Raw genomic sequence first — 19886 nt, 5'->3', positions numbered from 1 at the left:
TGAGAGCCAGATGAATATCTTCCTAGTAAGCCTCTCCTCAGCCTTTCATTGATTTTACTTCTGACAGGTCAAAAACATGCCGTTATTGCTTCTTCACAATTCACCTTTGCTCCTTTGGAGTGTTTTATCTAGGTAGCTTATACCGTATGAAGCCATTTCAACCTGAAGCGATTTCCCAAATCACTGCCTTCACATTTTCACCCTTGTCGTTCACGAAACATGGGAAATACGAACAGTTCTGTAGATTTCTTAAGAAAAAAATTAAATGCAAAGTAGACTTTCTTCATCACGTCTTCAGATGAGAGAGATAGGGAGAGACGAAAAATTTGGCTAGCATTTCAAGACTGCTTTTCAACTGGATGAAGTAAGCAAATGCTGAGGTTTCCCTTTTTTCTAAATCATCTGTCTATTGTGACATTTCCACTGATCTAGCTCCTTTATAAGTTTCAACTGTTGCTTAGAATTAACTTAACGATCCGGGGCTGCTTGGAACATTTCACTGCAGAAATCGTGGACAGCGCCCCGCCAGGACCCCATGAGGTTGAGCCGGGGCATCTTTTTCTTAGTCCTACTTTGTACCAAACGCCGCTCAATGCACTAAACATGGCAGGATGCCATTAGACGTTGCACGCCGGTTATAAAACACCTTCCCCTAGCTGCTAATTTCAATTACCCCTGCGTAGTTGAACGAACTATGTTTAGTTCAAACTATTTCATATGGATGTCCAACGGGCAAACAAAAGCGAGCCAATTTCCATCAAAGCGCAGGTTGACATCAACAAAACCGACGTTTATCGTGAAGGACTTGAGCCCGCCATTGTAAAATGGCCGAGCCGGCTCAATTGCACTTACATTCCGGAGATCTATTCTCGTTCCTCGCCCATGCGGGCTCCACTCCTTGGCAATAAAATCCCCGATCAATGGCCCGGAGGTGCCATGATCAATGGTCGCAAAGGCATTGCTCGACACTGAGCCTTTTTTTTCTAACAATTCAGCCAACTATGGTAGACCTGAGTGGACATCTTTTCCCAATAGTGTTCCTAGGTGGGCAGAGTAGGTAGCTGTGATATCATGGACGTGAAGTCACTTCCCCTGTTGTACAGCGAGACTAAATCATAAAGAACACACACGCCTGCATGCGTTTGCTTGCTGCAGAGGAATGTCCCTTGCTTAGATACATTGGGAAGCAATCTTGGAACCCTTAAGGTTTAAATGTGCCGGCAAAAGTCGCTATGAGTTCATAACAGATATACTGGTATGTATCGTGAAAGAATAATGGTGAAATAAATTCTTTATGCCGATGAAGAAATTCGCAATCACTGACAAAAATTCGACGTGCCAAGAAGATAATTTAGCAATTTCGCCAAATCATCTCATGTTGTGAAGTATTTTGTAAGACTGTGGACCCAATTTATGTCTGTGGTGTCCCTTCGTGGCCACCGTGGTCATGGCTGCCAATCCAGCACACTTATCATTGCGCAGCCTTTTACCCGAAATCGCATAAAGTTTTTTTCGGGGGGGGGTGCCACGTTAATGCCTTGCTGATGCGCAGAGATGGGCTAAGGGATTGAAACTACTATGGAGATTGACAAAAAATGACCTGTTCTTGAATCTGTTTTAAAGGTTAATTAATTAAACAATGAGTGGCGTGTATAGTTATACTGGGACGGTCGTGAGTATTGTCAGGTTTTGTCTATTACCCGATTATCCCCGTCGACACAAGCACTCCATCTTGCGATAGTGCAGAAAGGATAGATGGTGCCCTGTTGTCTCAAACCTGTTCACCAATATTTTGAAACAAGGTAAATTCGACGTAGTGGTTTCATTACGCTAAGCACTGATATCTGCAGTTTACCGACCAAGGACTATGGCATGTAATAACAGTGCAACTCTCGTCGCTGGCTCTCTGCAAATATTTACTTTATGCGTAAACTCGATATTACCATAAGTGGCATTTCCCAAATATCCGCTCCGTGACGATCGAACCCCGTTTAATCGCAGGTCACGGCTAATACTTGGCATTTCGTGTGTCAACATTCAATTTATTTGTATCCTCTTGTCAGCGTGATAGTCATTTCACTGCGGAATACGGTTCTAGTGTCTGAGGAATTTGCATTGGATCAGATAATAGGAGACTCCTGTTCTTAATGCTCTGTATTAAGTTCATTCCAAATAGATCTAGATCAATTTGGTCTTGAACCATCTGAATGGAGAGTATAGATTATGAAAAAAAAGGTGTCAAGGTGTCCAATTTCGGTAGGCCTTCACGCTTTAATCGATCCTCGTTTCATGTTGCTGACGAATTTGTTGCGAAGCCGGATGTTAAAGACCCATTGGCGATCCAACTGGTATCGGCTTTTATGGACCGGTGAAGTAGATGTGGAATAGAGACGCCGATGAAATTAGGAACCACAAGTGCACATTGCTCGGGGAAAAATCAAAGCGTCGGGTAACCGACGCAGGCGAATGACAACGCGACACCGCGACGAATCACTCTGTCGTGATCTGTACGCATCGATACCTTACCAGGCGGGGGAAACAATGATGGGAGCGATTGGCAAGGATCCTCGGGTAAATAAATGACGCGCGAGGGCTCGTGTTCGAGTATCACACGCGGCGAATTAACTCACTTCCGACGGGGACTGTTTTCTCTCTGCACGTTGCGCTGAAGACAATCGCGCTTGCAGGGGGGGGGGGAGATAGCCCTAGAACAAATTGCGGTCTTTTTATGCGCATTATGTACGCTGTTCTGGGGCTAAATATGATAGGCAAGCGTGAGCACCAGACAAGCGGGCGGTTGATAGATCGGGAGACCCCGGCAGAAGGGAAGAGAGCCCCGCTAAATAGGTCCTTTTCGGTAATTGAAACCAGCTATACATTACAACAATTCCTCACAGTTCGACGACTAGAGGAAATCTACTTATTTCATGGAACATCTCACCTAGATTTTTTTTTTCGGAATGCACGTACTACCTTTCCCTCGTCACATTTGTCTGAGGTGAGCACTTTGAAACTTTCTGATGAAAATGTTTCCAAGGCTTTATAAAGCGAGCTAGAGGGCACAGAATAACGAAGTTAGAGCTCGACGATAACGAACCTAGATAGGCCTATTTCCATTTGAAAATAGGAGCTTTGTGATCATGGGATGAAATGTAGCCACCGTCCTTTCAAAGGTGGAATATGAGCTACGGAGGCAATGGTTCTGAAAATGATTTTTGTTGCTTTTATTTTGGTTGTAGTTTTTGGGAAGAGTGCACCGCTATTGTAAACTAGAGTGCACAGATTATCACAATTTCAAATCAATTATTTACACCTCCTTATGTGAAAATGATGGGATTACTAAATGTTGGTCACTTCATCCATGTATGGGTAACTTTACTTGTAGCTACTGACAATGTGTGTCATCTTTTATCTGCTTCCTATGGACCGCCTTGGCCACGGTGATCGCATATATTCCTACGGGCAGCTTCAACCACGTGCAAGCGCACGCACGAACGCTGCTTGCTTGACTAGTTTATCTTGAATAGGTAGATTACCATCACAACACTATGCACTCATTGCCACCACAACACATCATAGGTCCAGCATGATCGTGACATCACAGGAAAAAGGTCTATAGTGTGAACTGTATAAATGCTCCAATTTTAAAAACTCTGTGTTTTGCGGTTGAGTGATTTAGGCAAGTTTAAGAAAAGTATACACACCATGATTTAGGTCTTAAGCAAGAAAAGGGACACACAAACTGTTCAAAAGAAAAATCTCACGGCGAGGTACTGCACGTTGATTGCAAGTCACCTGCTACATACTTTTTAAGCCAAAAAACGTTCATTTATGAATTAGGATCCATAAATTAAACTTGTTGAATGTTGAAAATAGTTTCCTGATAAGTGGTTGGATTTCATTACAGTTGACTGCACATAAACCCAAACTCAACCCATTATACGCGTATACTTCATTTAAGAACTCTTACAGTGTTTGGCTGGCTTACAAGCTTCTGCTGTCCGGTAAATTATTTAGTGGTTTGGGAGCTCTGCGCCTCGAGCGAATTAAAAACAAAAGAGTGCGGCTTTTTCAATGCCTTGCCGGGAGGGAAAATGATGCACCGTCACGCCGCGTCATCCTGTGGGGCATTGATTTCGTCATTTAAGTCTAAGCACCCTTCATCAGTGATTGAAGAGGGACCCACATTATCGTCCTTTTACCATCCATTCCACGTGTTTCACCTAATGCATCATTCCTCAAACACTTCTTGGTGATTGCCGGGGCCCTGTTGATCTTGCGACTCCCCTGCCGGCTCGGTCTTGGTCTTGCTCTTTCCACCGGCCTGTAAAGCAGCCTGCAAAAAAACAAAACAAAACAAAAAAAACATGCATCGGCCAGTCGCTGTCTATACACGGCCCGTGGTTCCGTTGACAAACGCCGGGGACCGATCTCGCGTCGGCGTCATCATCATCACTTACGGAGATCACCCCACACAAATATTGACTTAGGCAATTAAATGTTGGCCCGCACCTATCTCTCTCCCAGCTGCACAGTCCTCCCAATTGAATAAACCGCAAGGGTTGGCTATTTTAATGATTTAAGGCGAGGAGAGGACCACAGCATGGCCGGTTCACAGTTAGTCACGGATACCAACAACTAGGTCGGTTTTAATGTTGATTGCCGGGAGAACCATGTCGTTACATTAGAGTTACAAGCACACACTGACAAAAAAACTCACCAGAAAAGGGCCGCCGAACTTTTTTTCTGTGGAATTTAAACCCCCCAAACGAATTGTCCTTTATCAAAGCAGAAATATGCATTGACATTGATGTCAAATGGAACGGAATCTTCGATGAGGAAGGAGACATCAAGATATGCAAGCTTGACCTTCAACTGCCAAGGAGCTCTAGATACTTATGCACAATCACTACATCGGTGCCCGTTAAGTTGTCATAAATCATTTTCTACTTTTTGAGGTGTTCTCTCCGGTTTTATGCAGATCGAGAAGGAAACAGTAACGATAATATGCAGTTAGCAACGAACCCTCGTTAAACGTGTCCACAGCAGAAATAAGACATCAGTTCTGATTTGACGCCCGTTTCCCATTGAGCAGTTAAAGTCATTTTAGTGACATTTTTGGTAGCTCTCTGTCCTCGCCTTTTGTTAATCTATCCTGCGTTTTGAGACCAAAACTGGAATTATGAATAGCCTTGTTTCACTTCTGCATTTAAAGCGTACTTAGCTGATTCTGGTAAAGAATTCTTAGGTTCCACATGTTTTACCAAAACACTCTCAATGAAAGCCGTAAGATTTTGGCTCCCCGTATCGAACTTAAGACACTTCGTGAGAAACATCTTTTCAAATTTGAAAATCAAACACTACCTGTCAGCACAAAATTATTGCACGAACTTCTAATGGAGTGGTGGCGGTGATTCTGCACAAATGGGTATGTGACTTAGTTTCAGAGTAGTTTATTTCACGATCCGCGTATATTTTGATATGCCAGATTGTGCAGTAGATTACTGTAATTGACTGAATGTTATTTCAGAAAAGCTTTGTAAATTATTTTAAGGACATGTCCGAATTAAAATGGTTATGACTTAAAATAAAGAACACACTTTCCCGATTTTCCCGTGTGACACACTTGCCAGGTCGAGCCGTAGATACGTTGAACACGGCTTAAGAAATTAAATCAACGAAAGGAAAAGGGCTGCTTCTCTTAGATGGGAATTGTGTCCGAAGTGCCGGCCTTAGCAATTGTTTTCATGAAGTTAATATTGGTATAATTCACCGGAAAATATTGTAGTCCGCCAACAATCAGTTTCGTCAAGATCTTGTCAGACCTCTTTGCCCAGTGTATCCTGTGATGTATCGATCATTAAGCTCGGCAAACGGCAGTTTAGCCTGGAGAACAACGCCGCTCTCGACCCAATCAATTACAGGGCCGTTTGGCATGGATAAATGCGAAGTTTATTGCATTGCCGTTCTGTCGGCGCCCGAGTAAGTGAGCGACAAATTGATGGAGACCTCTGCGTAGTGTCGGCGACGAGGTTCAGCCAGGCCCCAATCGGCGCCGCTGTTTCACGGTCACGCAAGAATTAGTTCTGAAAGAATGGAAAACTGCAATTTCATTCGGTTTGGCACAACTGTTTTCTCGTGAGGAAAATTCGTGCTGGCCAGTGTGCACTTCCCACGCAGTATTTCCAACCGAGTGGCAATATCAGGTTGGCGTAAATAAGTATCAGTACAATGATTATGCCTACCCCAAACTGGTTTGAGTTTCGAAAAACAAGAATAACCAGATCATGTGATGCGTTCAGCATTCTTTCTCTCATCATCTTGTGGGTAATCGCCAATATCCGCGCCTGTCTTCAGTTCTCGTTACTGAACGATCTCGATGGAAGCTTGCGTCACTCTTCCTGCGTAGGCTACTGACACAAAGCTAAGAGAACAAAATCTATGGACGGGTGCCTCGAGAAAGAGATTAACCTGGCACCCAGGTGTATCCTGAGGGCTGGTCTCAGCCTTTCATTGACAGAATCAAGCTTCTGGCTGCACATTTGTAAATCGAGGAAGTTGTGAAATAAAAACTGCAAGCGCAGACGGTCTTTCTATCGGAGGGTAAAAAATAGACCATAACACAATTTATGGAAGTCGCAATCACTGTAATTGTCGCTCGTCGGTACAAAATTCGCCTTGATCAATTTATTTCCGGACGAAACTGCACCTGTCATCTAATCAAGCATTTTCTGTACGTGATGCGGTTGGCGAAACTGTCCTGATCATTGTCTCGTTTACTTTAAGTGACAGTCGTGGCAGCTCGCAAGAGACTTTGATCGAAAAAAATAACCACATTGTCAACAAATTTAACATCATGTATTTCCCCTCTAAACGTGCGAAAACTATGAATTTATTGATTTTAAAAGACTCCAGAGTGTCAATATCGGTAATATTTACCCTCGTTGAACGCATAAATAAAAACAATCAATCAGGAAATGGTAACCACAACTTTAAAAACATGCTTCCAATACAGTGCTACACTCTATTTTTTAAAGAACTCCGAAAGAAACAGTTTTTTTCTATACATGTAAACGGTTCCGTTGATTTTCGAATAACTTTCATTGTTAAGTCGTCAGGTAGTTCCACATTCCTTTATCGAAATATGGTGCTTGCTGTATTGAAGCATTTAAGATTTCATGCAGATGAGAGAGGTGGAAGGTGTTATCAGTTGTTATCAATTGTGGACTGATATGTCAACAAACATTTGCAAGTTTGCAGGTGATAAGTCAATCAATACTAGCGCTCATATTAAACAGATGAGTCTTTATATTCAACCAAATACACGCTCTAAGAGACATTCACTTTTGTATGTCACGGGAGAAAGTGTGCCAATGACGTACCCTGCATATTTTGAAATCTTTATTTCTACTCTAAGTAACCCAGTCACGTCGTCAGTGGCGTAACGACTGGCCGGAGGGTACTGGGGACTCATGCCCCAGCCCTGTCCCAGTAGACGTTGGTGCCAACGGCCCCTCTTTGACACGTTGGAATATACACAGCCTATCTACAAGACCCTTGCATTTCTTCCAATTGCCTCCTCCCCCCCCCGTAATGTGCACCCTGCATGGGCACCTCTTCAGAAATGTCACCTCAGTGACGCAACTGCATGTCACACAGTAGCCTTATGGACCATTCTACAGGAGGGAAAGTTCAGGTCGTTTTCAGTGTTGAGACATTTTGTGTGTGGACCGGGGAGTTTATAAGAGGTCACGAAAGAGTTCCCTGCCTCTTTATTCATTCAGTCTGACCTCTTTCCATCGGACCTGCCAGCCCTCCACCACGGTGAATGGTAACGCATGAACAGTGCAGACCGTGCGGCCTGGGGAGGGGGTCGACGGGGATTTTGCCGAGGGATCAGTATGCGGCGTCACATGGTGCGGGGACTGCAACCGGCGATGCGAGCAGCCGGCCCACTCCACCTCGGGTCGATGCGGTTGAGACGATCACGACAAAACTGCGCAGCTACCGATTCTGACTGATTTGGGCGGGGGAGGGGGCTCTGACGCCAAACACCTAAATACTGCTGAGTTTCTTCAACTATACTCAATATTCAGGAAGGAAAAAGAAAATAAAAGCAAACAAATACCAATAAGATTAAAAGGCCACTGAATTGCCAGCCAACTTTGTTTCTTTTTCTTTCTTAGTAGGACAGATTTTGTCCCCGACATCCACTAGCAAAGGGCGTATCTCTGAGTTTAGAAAAAATCAGCAATATATACTCTGCTGTTCTCTTGAGTTTTTAAACAACTTTGATACTTCGTCGTACATTATTATCTGCTAAATTCCTGATGTTACCATTATAGTTAGGGACTTTGAGGGCTAGTTCTCTTGAGAACAACCAGTCAAACATTTGAATGTGTCTGAATTAAACGGTTACAAGAATAAGAGGAAAAACTTGTTCAGGGGTTCAGGGCCAAATATAGGAATTCTCCGAGGGGGGGGTCGGACCGGATTTTTAAAAAAATATCCTATACATCATAAGCAGTACGTTCTAGCTTTATAGTCTCCTGTTTGTAACCCTCACCTTAATTGTAGACATAAGAACAATCTGCTGGATGCTGTCTTGTTTATAAATATAGGTGTTTTTACACCTTTTTCAACCTTTTTTGTCTCAGAGCTAGGAGGGGGTTCACCCCCATACTCACCTGGAGGCTTGTGCTAAATTTTGAGTTTATGATCTGCCTTCTTGGTGGTCCAGTCCGTTGCAGTAACAGTTCCAGCTTGTTGCTGCTCGTCCCCGTCCTGAGATGAAGTAAAGGAAGACGCCAAGCAGCAACGTTGGCGCAGGTGGTGTCAAATTGGACGCTCGGTAAATTGACAGAAATCGCCAATTTGCTTTCGAGAGTCTGAGCCCAACACGCTTCGACCTGGTGTAAAAAGTCTTTGTGTGATCATCTCTGACTAGGTTTGGTAGAGTGGCCCTCTACAAACAGAGTTAAGCACCATAACGATCCACGCTGATTGCCAGCCTGGGGTGACACCGATGGCCGATTGTTGCTTGATGATTGCGGGAATATTGAACTTAGCGACGGGGGTGCTTGGTTTAAAGATTTTGTACTCAGTGGTTCTGCGTTTCGGTGAAAAAAAAGTCCAGGTGCACTGGTCCATAGCACTTTGATTTGTCCGAGTCAACATCTAACGTAGTAATCTTTGTGATGTCTGCAAATTTTTAAATTAGAAATAAAATGGCATTTTCTCCGAGGTTTGTTGCGGCAGATATGTAGGGGGAGCGGCTGCAACTCAGTTTACATCGATTGACGAGGATCCCAGACATGGCAGCATGACTGAAACTCGGCGAGGACGTTCTTTTTCGCAAACCGAAATGACTTCTACCGATACTGAAGCATTCACGAGATGGAGAGAGATCTCCTTCTATGCTCTACGGCAGATTTCCTAGGCTAAGGCAGTCTGTGTCTTCTCTTTCTGAAACAAAAGAAATGTCTTGAGTCACTGACTGCCGTGTGTTTGCACTTCTGACAAGACTCGCACTGCAAGTCGAATCGTAGGGTACGCTTTCTTATTTTAATGCGTTATCTAACAGTCCAAAGTTATGTGAAAGTGTCCCATTTTTATTATTCTGCAACTAGTCGGCAATATTTCCCATGTTGTAAACTATAACTCCCACTTTCACTTTGTAGCTATTATGGTGACGAAAAATCAATCCAAATAGTAAATTAAATGACAATCTAATCAAGCCGCTGCAACAGTTGTTGATTTAACTGTATGTGAGCCTTTGCACCTTTGCATCGCCAAATCTTGAAAGCTCCATGCGCAAGTTGGTGACCACTGGTGGAGTTTGTCTCGTTCGCTTTTCAGGAAACATATCCTTGGTACCAGACTAAATTGACAAATGCTCAACAAGTGTTTGTTGTGCTCACTTCTCCTATACTTGCACTGCACAACGTTCGAGTAAAGAATGCCACCCCTATTTGACAATGGAATCTACTACCGCGTTGTTACACAATAGTTCCAGTTTGGATGGATCAAACTTCAGTCTTTGTTTTATTTTTGCCCGATAATGTTTGTTGTTTGCGGTCTGTTTGTGTCTAACCAGCTTCATTTGTCTTAAGCCCTGTTTTACTAAGCTCGTGCTCCAGTTGGATTGCCTGGGCGTCTGCTGAAGGTTTGATATACCCTCTCCGTCCGATGCTCGTCCGTGTCCGTTTTACGGGCGCTTGTGCTGCGCGTTCGGCAAACGGATCAAGTTATTTCACCCGCAGCGCGCTCATCAAGGCAGCGATTATTGTAATGGACGGAATCCCCGTCGGCGAGAGTACTTAGCAAGTTCATATCGGTGCGCCGAGGAGCTGCATGTCCAGCCAGCTTTGGGGGAAAATGACCAGAGAGAAAAGAAATATGTTTCACTGCCGCTACAGAGTCTATTTTCATTCGTCTAAAGATACATAAATGAATTCATTCACAACTGATTAACTTAATGAAAAGATCCCATCTTTCTTGGCCCGATGGTTAAAAACACAACAAAATGGTGAGCATGTGATTAATGCAAAAATAAAACCATCATATAAAAACCTTCTCTACTTGTGTACCATAAACTTTTTTTTTAACTCTGCCTTTCATTTAGTCATCCTTGGACCACTGTACATTATCTCCCTCGCGTTTAAGGTGCGCCGGCGGGAGGTTTGCTTGCAAAGGTTAAGTTTTCTTCATTTCCTCTCCTTTCTCCAACTTCCATTTCCTCGCTTCTTGCTCTTTTTTCCGTTCTCTTTCCCCGTTCAGATTGTTTTAAGATTGCAAGTCCATGTGTGAAGTGTAGCTTGCCCAAGGATCAGCTTGAACCTTTTTTTCTCGTTCGTTTACCTCTGAGTTGGGTTGGGGTACTACTCTGTAGCAATTATTATGAACCTGAAAGAATAAAAATGGATTTCCATGACGTGTTAACATGTTAACACCAACAGCTGCTGTAAACCTTTCTTTGTGTGCACAGTGTGGCTGACTTGCATGGGTGAATTAATGAGGAAAGAACCGGTGTTACACTTCAAACACTGTGGGTGTTACATTTACACTAAGCCAACACCGATGACATTTCTATATTGATACACGGGGTGTTAAATTTTCGCAACGGTTTAAATGCGTTAGGATACTTGATATTCTTCACTGAAATAAGCCTTCAGATCCCTTGTCTGTATCAGCAAATTCAAAATCGTGACAAACAATACAACATGCAAATACAAAAACTCACAAGCCATCGCCACACTTATCACATTTGTATGAAGGCATACCTCAACACAGCAGTGTGAGGTTTACCTTTTCACTCCAACACCGTTTTTATTCGACGCTATCATTTCCACAAGTATACACGAGTGACTGTAACACCGTAGTGTTCAGTTAACACTCCAGCTTTAACTATGCAAGATGTGAAGCTTCCGCAATTCACAACATGTAAGAGAGCTTTTCCCCGTTTTGAATATTCGATTTATATCACATTTAAGTTCATATGCTCTTTCGATGGATTGCCAAGATATCTTTTGTACGGTCAAAATATCGAGATATAATGCTACGAGCGCGAGAAATGACTTAATTGAGTTATTGACAGATGCTGAGATGAACATTAAATGGATGGTACAACTTGTTTTCCATAATTGATTCAATTGAGATGCCTGTATTAGACTTTTAGAAACAATGTAATTCCTTTGTGTCTCGCAGAACTCTGCAGTTGGGATATCGCTGCAATAACGTCACTCTAAGCACTGAATATTTGATTTTGCAAATTTGATTTAAAACATGGCGACGGAATGATACACGTTACGGTGAACATCAATACAAACCATTAAAAAGTTTGTTTAATATCTGCATACACTGGCTCAACTTTTCTTTGATTACATTATGCAACATTTGCTTGAACAAAAAAACGTTTTCCCAAGTTATTTCCAAAAAAATAATGTAATGGAATGTAAACCTCGTTAGCAGGTGCATATTTAGGAAAATGGCGACGACTCTTTTGTGCAACTCCTTCTTTAAAAGTCGGTTTACTTTTCCCTCAAATGTATCGAAGACCTTTTCTCATTGGTTCCTGTCAATTAACAATCGAAAACATTAAGTAATATTCGGTACATGTATAACGTCTTGCAATATTCTCTTTATTTTCGTCTACCGTGCTCGGCTTCTGTACGAGTTTGTAGATCTTTCATGTCCCGTCGCATGTCATAACATTGGTTGAATTGGATTGTACGTACGTTTACCTTTAGGACGGATTTTTTAATCGATCAAACTCGGGGAAAATGGTACTTGGCTGTACATTGACGATAAATTAATGGAAACATTTAAAAGCGCTATTTTTTTTTAAATGGCAGCACCATTCCGTGTGTATACCAGATCAAATTGAACATCTACTTTAATGATTTTTTTCCAAGTTTGTGTCAGCAAAATAGATGGGTAAAAAAAATAATCTTTTAGAATCGGCAAAGCTTCTGAAGCAGAATTCTCAAAATTACGAATTCTCAGTGCAATAAAATAGAAATATTCAACCACAACTTCGACAAAGACCAAACGTGTACTTCCGTACGAGGATGGAATAGACTTTGTCACCACGTGATTTTTCCTCCAATAGAAAGAATGACCTCTTCCTAAAGTTAGAAATGGGCCCTGTAGAGATGACAAACTTCCCTACAGTGAGCCTGAGTCGTTGCCCTCCATCTACCCGAATGCGGAGAAACGCCAATGTCGATACGTCCAAAATAGCCTGCCATCTTTATGGTATTGAAAGCAATAGATGGAAACGTACTACCGTTTGACTTGAGGGGAGTGGATCATTTAACGCTGAGTAAGTGGACATTCTTTTTGGGGAAAAAAAGTCACTTCGCCTGGATACACCACTGCCCTGCTCACGATCTGCAAACCTTCAAGTTGTATTTTGAGTAGTCAGTGGGCCATGCATGAACTGGAAGGTTTAGAAATAGTTTGGAGGGTCTTTAACAAATCGGGACTCTAGGAGCTACTGTAACTTTTCTCACTTAAAATGTGGACATCATTGTTGTGTTCAAAATGGCAGTCCGCTTGGGGACCATTTTGAAAGAAAGAGATCATCTTCGCATTGTAACCCTCACCGAGATATCCGTAAGCCTTCCTGAAACTCTACACTAAATTGAGCGCGAAGAATTGAAACTTTTGATTTTCGATCATCTCTGGGGATCTTCTCTTAAATACCTGAGAGAGTTTTCCTGTTTAATGAAGCAAGGGTATTTATTGTCTGTTATTATGTGTTGCAGTTTGCCCCGGAACGTAAATGGCAGTGCAATAATTGAAAATACAAGATGCCGGGTTAAGTGCCGACAAGAGAGCCTGTGTAGGGCCACTCTTGAGTGCTCGTCAGTCCAAGGGCAGGAAATTCAGTGCCAGGTATTAGCGAGATAGATTTTCCTTTGGGGTCTGAGAAACCAGGGAGAGCTGCGGCTCAATCTTGCCATTTTTAAGTCTCCAAGGGGAGAAATACCGCTCTCTCGTTTACAATATTAGTTTGCGATTCAAGTTAACGATCACGCGAGCTATTCCGTCAGTCCTGCTGCGAGCGGCACGTTATCGTGCGGTGATGACACAACCACTCAAGTAGCTACGTTATTTGATGTGTTGTTGAAAAGGGGGAAGCTAAATACCACGAAGGGGCGAGCGCTTACGAGTACTTGCGTTTGCAGTGTTATTGGAAATATATATCAATTATTGAAAATGTTAAACATCGCGAGGTGATTTACCTACTCTGGGCCTGTTCACTCAGTCCTGCAGCCAGCAATGACACTCCACTAGTCGGGGGGGGGGGTTTACTCACGTTTACACTTGCGCAGGGTGTATGTGCTAGTTTTATTGAAGAAGACTGTAAATATGTCTTGGGAGTGTTAAAAGGCCAGTAGTGTTAGCTTCCAATACAAGCCAAAGTGCTTCCTGCATGGAATTTCATTAATATTAAAATCACGTCCGATAAACCTAAGTGTAAGGTGAAGGTGAAACTAACACAAGAATACAATGGACATCCTTATTGAGGAATCTAGGTTTGTTGAATCTTCTTGTTTTATTTGATAGTGTTTGGACAATGTTATACATATTGAGAAAACGGTGAAGAAAAATGTATTCTTCGAATTCCGTTTCAGAGGAGAGTAAAAAGGCTACTTCAGGAAACAGTCGGTACGGAAGGATCAGCTGTATGTTAATTTTGATAGATTTTAACCTTTCAGAACACGATTTGTCGTAACGGTAGGCACTCGAAAATTTGAATATCGTTTGGGGAGGACAGAAACTTGATAATCAATAAATGCCTAATTAATCAGCAGCACATTCAAACTGTACGCGTATAAATGCAATTTATTACTTTATTTTTTTTTATTTCTTGCGAAATCAAATTCCGAAATGGATATTCGAAGAAACTGATACTCGCAATACTTACGGTATCCACTAAATATCATAGTATTATTTCCAATTTTCATTTGTTAGTATTACTGTTGTATTCACTGTAACATTTTCTGGCGTCTGTTTTGGATTAGCGATGCTATCGATTTCGTGGGGAATGAGGGGTTATTTCCAGTGGCTTATCATGCGGGGGAAGGTGGATAGGGATAAAGTAATCAGTCTATATTTATTTATCAAATATTAGCACCAAAATCCTAAGAAAACAACACCAGGAAATAAAATCAAGGATATCTCGATCGTGATTGAGGTCTTTTTTTTCTTCCCCAACATCATGTATAATGAGCCCGAAGCCGCATTTGGTTTTGGATTTTCCCCGTCCCACACACACAAGTGTGTATTTGCCTGCAACTGGGGACCCGCTATTGTTCCTCTTTTGTTTGTACTTTAACTTTTTTAGAAGACCATCCATATGTTTTGTACACAGTTGTCAATCGGGGACCTTCTGTCAATCGGGGACCTTATTGTCCTCTATTGTTCAGGGTCCCTAATTGAATGCAGAAACAAACTCACCCACACCCAAGTGTGTATTTGCCTGCAACCGGGGACCCCGTATTGTTCCTCTTTTGTTTGTACTTTAACTTTTTTAGAAGACCATCCATATGTTTTGTGCACAATTGTCAATTGGGGACCCTCTGTCAATCGGCGAACTTATTGTCCTCTATTGTTCAGGGTCCCCAATTGAATGCAGAAACAAACTCACCTACACCAAAAGCTGGATACGCCGCTGGTTTCCCTTGGTCTACTAGCTATCGACTCTCTGACACTGTCCCCGTCACGGAGTACAAGAGAAGGGCGCTCCTCCTGACCACTAACTGACAAAAACCTTCACTTAACGCACTCACTTTTGCCGGCCCGATGTTAATGCCAACAACAATTCTTCTAATTGCAAAATAAAATTTACTGCTAATCTATATGTGGGCAGTTTTCATAGACGTCGGCACGTAACCAATGTGGCTTTGGTTAACAAAAAAGTGCTCTTGAAAAGCCTCCTCGTGTCTCTGACAAAACGACATTGTCAAGTCACGTTCCTGTGAAAAGACGTGAAGCGTTTCTTTGTGCCATTGTGTGTCTGAATTGCTGCCATAAAATCAATAAATTTACCAGCTAAATGAAGGAAGAGATACTTCAGTGTAAATGGAAGCCTGTGACACTGGCGCATAGCTTTCGTCGCATCCTGTACGCTTCTCACCAACCCTCAAAAACAGGATACACAAGTTTGTGTCCTGTGTCGACATGTCGACTTTATATGTCGACACAATGGGTTGTTTGCATCCGGAGCGATTATGGAGTACTTCGTTTATTTACCGGAGTTAGTTAAGAAAAAAGAAACAATGATCACAGAAACCATCCCGTTACCAACAGGTTCGTCCAACTTCTAACTGATTTTTTTTTACCAAAGGTGATAAAGCCATTGAAAGCTAATTGGGTGAAATTTCACTCCCTCCAACACCAGGTACAAAATTGAAAAACATTGAAGAGAGTTAGACATATCGACATAACTCTCAAATTTCCTGCAAGCTGATATTTTCCAAAGTGTGCTAATCAAATTACAGTGACTTTTACTCGAATATGCCTGATCTTGTCTCACTCTTTGGAAATGAAACTTTATGAAGGGTACATTTTTTAAGAAAGGGTGTTTATCCGGCGTGCAATTTGTGAAAATCTGACACACCATTGTTGCTTGACGTTCATTTTGTTTCTTGGGCAGCTCACCGAATATTACGTTTACTTCTATTGTCATGCTCAATGAACCTGCGCTTATATATACGTATGACCGTAGATAAACATAAGACCACAGCAGCACATATTAAACTATGAACTGATTTTAGGACTTCACAAAATGTAATTAATATAGATGTCATAAAGAGAATTGGATGTGGTAAGGCCAATGCCTGGGGGGGGGTTCCCTGAAGTATGAGCCGGTCCAAAAACGCCCCGCTTCTTTATAAGGTTAAAGCCTATACACCTACGTTCAATACTGCGACCAAGACCTCTGATATCAAGTATCGAAACATCACGAAAAAACACTCTCAGTATTTCATCACAGAGGACAAAGGTATTGTTTCGTTTTGTTTCTTTGATAAAACACAGTGCCACATAGCTTACACGTGTTAGGTAAAGGGCCGTTATTTAAACACAGGGTTCTCCCTTCGGGGACAAATATTAATTCCGTGGGTGTGTGGGCGTTTCTATAGTCGTTCTTAATTCAACGTAGGAAGAGCAACTGTTAAAATGAAACAAATACTGGGATATATAGGGAGCCAATCAGTTTCATCTGTAAAAATGCTCCGATTTTGTTTTCAGGCTTGAGGGCACGTTTAAAAGAGTCCAACAGTGTCTTTCTGACGCTAGATCTGATCTGGGTCTCTCCTGACAGATAATCTGTAACCCCAGTCCACCTCTCTCCCTGGTCTTTGGTGGGTCTGCTGCAAGATAACTCAACAGGCGTGACATAACACTCAATTCTTGTCCTTCCTCTTCACCGAGACGAATCGTTCGCCACAAAAATACTGACTCAATTCTTATTAGCTCCGTCAACCTCAAACTGTTTCTCCCTCACCCCTTCCCTTTCCGGGGGGGGGGGGCTCAGTAGAGCCAAGGTAAACACAAGCCATCAAAACGAATGCCAAATGCACTTTTATTCACCTTGCTTCATTTTCAAAGATAAGAGATCGTATTCTCGACAATCTTTGTAAATCTGAGATTGATGCCGGCTTGATGGAAGAAAAAACATTGAAAAAGTCACCTTGCATATAAGGTTGGTATGGCCATCCGATATCTTACAATGGTCCCGAATACATAATTCAGACATTGCCTTGGAAATATTATACTCTGTCGTGCAATATGAACTGATGTTGCCGTGTAACAAAATCCCACATATATACAGTGTTTGCAGTAAGTGTGTCTGGATAAGCTGATGAGATCCCATGCGTTCGGCGTCGCTCATGTGACCTCTGACCTTCTGTGCACCACATCTTTGCCAAGTCTGAAACGGTCATAAAGGATTTCTGTTGACTGACATTAATGTTGCCAAATCCACAGAAAGACTTCTGTCAAACGACACGTGACAGTCTGCACACGTTTTATTTATACACCAACGAAGAGTTTTGAACGTGGTCGAGAGATTGTCGAGGAGGGCGGTGCTGCACCTCCAGCAACAGAGCTGAATATAGAGAGAACCTCAGACTTTGGAACCAAAATGGCTGCTCATTGCGTGTGCAGTACTGTATGCAGCCATTGTATGCTTATTGTCCGTGTGCACTGACGCATCATTCACCATTTTGGTTCCAACTGAGACACTTATGTCGCTGTGCCTCCGGCAGGCATGCGCCATAAAAGCACGTTGGTCTGGTGCCCTAACCAAGGAACTCTGACTATATCGAAGGATGGTAGTGGCCTGCATGATTGCCACCACAAGTCACGTGACAATTCTGCCCATTTCCCAACATGTCCGAAAGGTTCAAACCCATGTTTGTTCATTTCCGGTTATGGTCGTTTATGTTTAAAAATGTCCATTATGTGTAAACTTCCGCGTTTCTCTTTCTTTTATTCTTTTTTTTTTCTCCAAACTTTACTTCCGACACTTTCCCGCGACTTATGAAAAGGCGTGCTTACGTCAAAAGTTATTTTTGCCCACAGTGGTTAACTGTCCTAACGTAAAAGACGTCAAGGGTTGTGATGGTAGCGATGGGAGCCAGTCTACTGTGCTTATGTTACTTATGTATACTCTCGGTGATGCACGTGCGCACCACCCACTCATGCGCAGTGTGCCGTTTTAAAGGCTCACACGGTCCTGCCAATACTTTCTTTCAGGACACTCTGCGGCTGGTCGCGTTTGGGTTCGAACGCCAAGATGGAAGGGTTTACCAAGTGTTTTCTGCTAGTGATCCTGTCCGTTTGCTTCGGCAGTCTGTGTGTGCTGGGCAGTGACGACTTGATTGACCACCCGTATAACGGTAAGTCCCCTTTGTGTTGCTTGACCAGTTATTTGTCTGTTAATCCTCTCCTGTTTCTATTTGTCTAGCTTGATTGTAAAAAAAAAACTTGAAGTACTACCCGCTCCTTGAACGACTCAGAGCCACTTCAGATCCTTTGCTTTACCTGCTGTTTTGTCTTTCACTTTTTTCTCCTTTTTTGGTATGTTTTGTTTTGTCTCGTTTATTCCCTCAGTCTGAGCGCATTGAGGGGTATTTTTCTTACTTCCAAACACACTCGGTTTCTTCCTTCGTATATTCATTTTATGAGTGTGTGTGCGCATCAGATGTCAGTAACTGAATTTGGTAACTTCAAAAGGTTGTTTGAAAGGGGGTGCTTTCAAAGGGCAAAATACCGGCAGCGCCGATGGTATCTCATATTGCGAAAGATGCATTTTAGCGCACACCACAACCTATCCGTTTACTCGAGTCCATTTGCAGTCGCAGAAAAACGCCCGAGTGGGCCCAAAATCTAATCGCTTTCAGCGAGCAATGTGTGTCCCCATCAGAGATATCCCCTGCCCGTATCCTGCCAAAAAGGGGTAGGTGCCACTGTATCATACTTTCTGAATCTGTGTGTTTCTTTAAATGATGTCCAGTCCGTGGAATTCCGATGTGTCATCTATTTTGAGCTTGGAGACTTGGGATTTATATATGTAAAGTTAATTTCCCACTTAGTGGCCTCCTTCCTCTCTGTACATGGCTAAGTCAGAACGGTGTATATCGCGCCCTTTGGGAAAAGAACAGCATCAACAGCACGAACAATAAGATCAAGAACAACACCAATAACGACAACAAACAGCAGCGACAATCGGCGACGGCAACAACGACGAAAACTACAAGAAGACAATATCAACAAGAACACGACGGGCCTGGGGTGTACATACAGTAGAGACCCTATTGAAACTAATTCGGTCGCCTCAAACGTATTGGCAATAACAAGCAAGAACTGCCAATCAAGATTGGGAAAAGCCACAGTGGCAGACACAGACATTTTTTTTCCGAGGGGAGCGTCTCGAGGACCGTCACAATGATTTTATCGTACTGGTGAGAAAGGTAATGCGTTGCACTGTTCTTGATGAACAGAATGATACGCCTTGCAGGAGGTCAGTAAATTGTAGGTTTTCCCGGCCAATTGCGGAAAATGGGCGATCTTTTTTGCAAGATGATATTTCAATTTAGCGTAGATTTTGGAAACGGCTTAAAACCTGGTTTAATTTTCGCAATGACAAGCATTTGACCTCGGTTTACATCCTTCAAATAAATAAATGTGCATTACGTTTCATTAAAGAGGTTACAAATACGTGATTGATCTTTCGGACGGACGCATTACTTGCCAATTACAACAAATGTCCATTCTTATGCGCTGAAATTCTGTATTTTACTGTGACCCTCCAGAAGTGAGTATTCATTTTCCATTTGCTGTAATTTAAAATCGCAAAATATACGTTCATT

General features: G+C 42.5%; 1 protein-coding gene across 1 annotated transcript in view; it reads left to right on the top strand.

The window, feature by feature from the left end:
* The window catches only part of LOC110975576 (uncharacterized), a 40005-nt gene that overhangs the window by 7131 nt on the left and 12988 nt on the right, over positions 1-19886 (top strand). The window contains exon 2 of the mRNA XM_022228161.2: positions 18271-18413. Coding sequence (XP_022083853.1) covers positions 18311-18413 — 103 coding nt within the window. The 5' untranslated portion in view covers positions 18271-18310. The remainder of the gene's footprint in view (positions 1-18270; positions 18414-19886) is intronic.

The sequence above is a fragment of the Acanthaster planci genome, linkage group LG20 (assembly GCF_054643075.1).
Source record: "Acanthaster planci isolate LZ-2023a linkage group LG20, COTS_SCS, whole genome shotgun sequence".
Lineage (NCBI taxonomy): Eukaryota > Metazoa > Echinodermata > Asteroidea > Valvatida > Acanthasteridae > Acanthaster > Acanthaster planci.
Note: the sequence above shows the minus strand (reverse complement) of the source record. Positions and strands in the feature narration are given on the sequence as shown.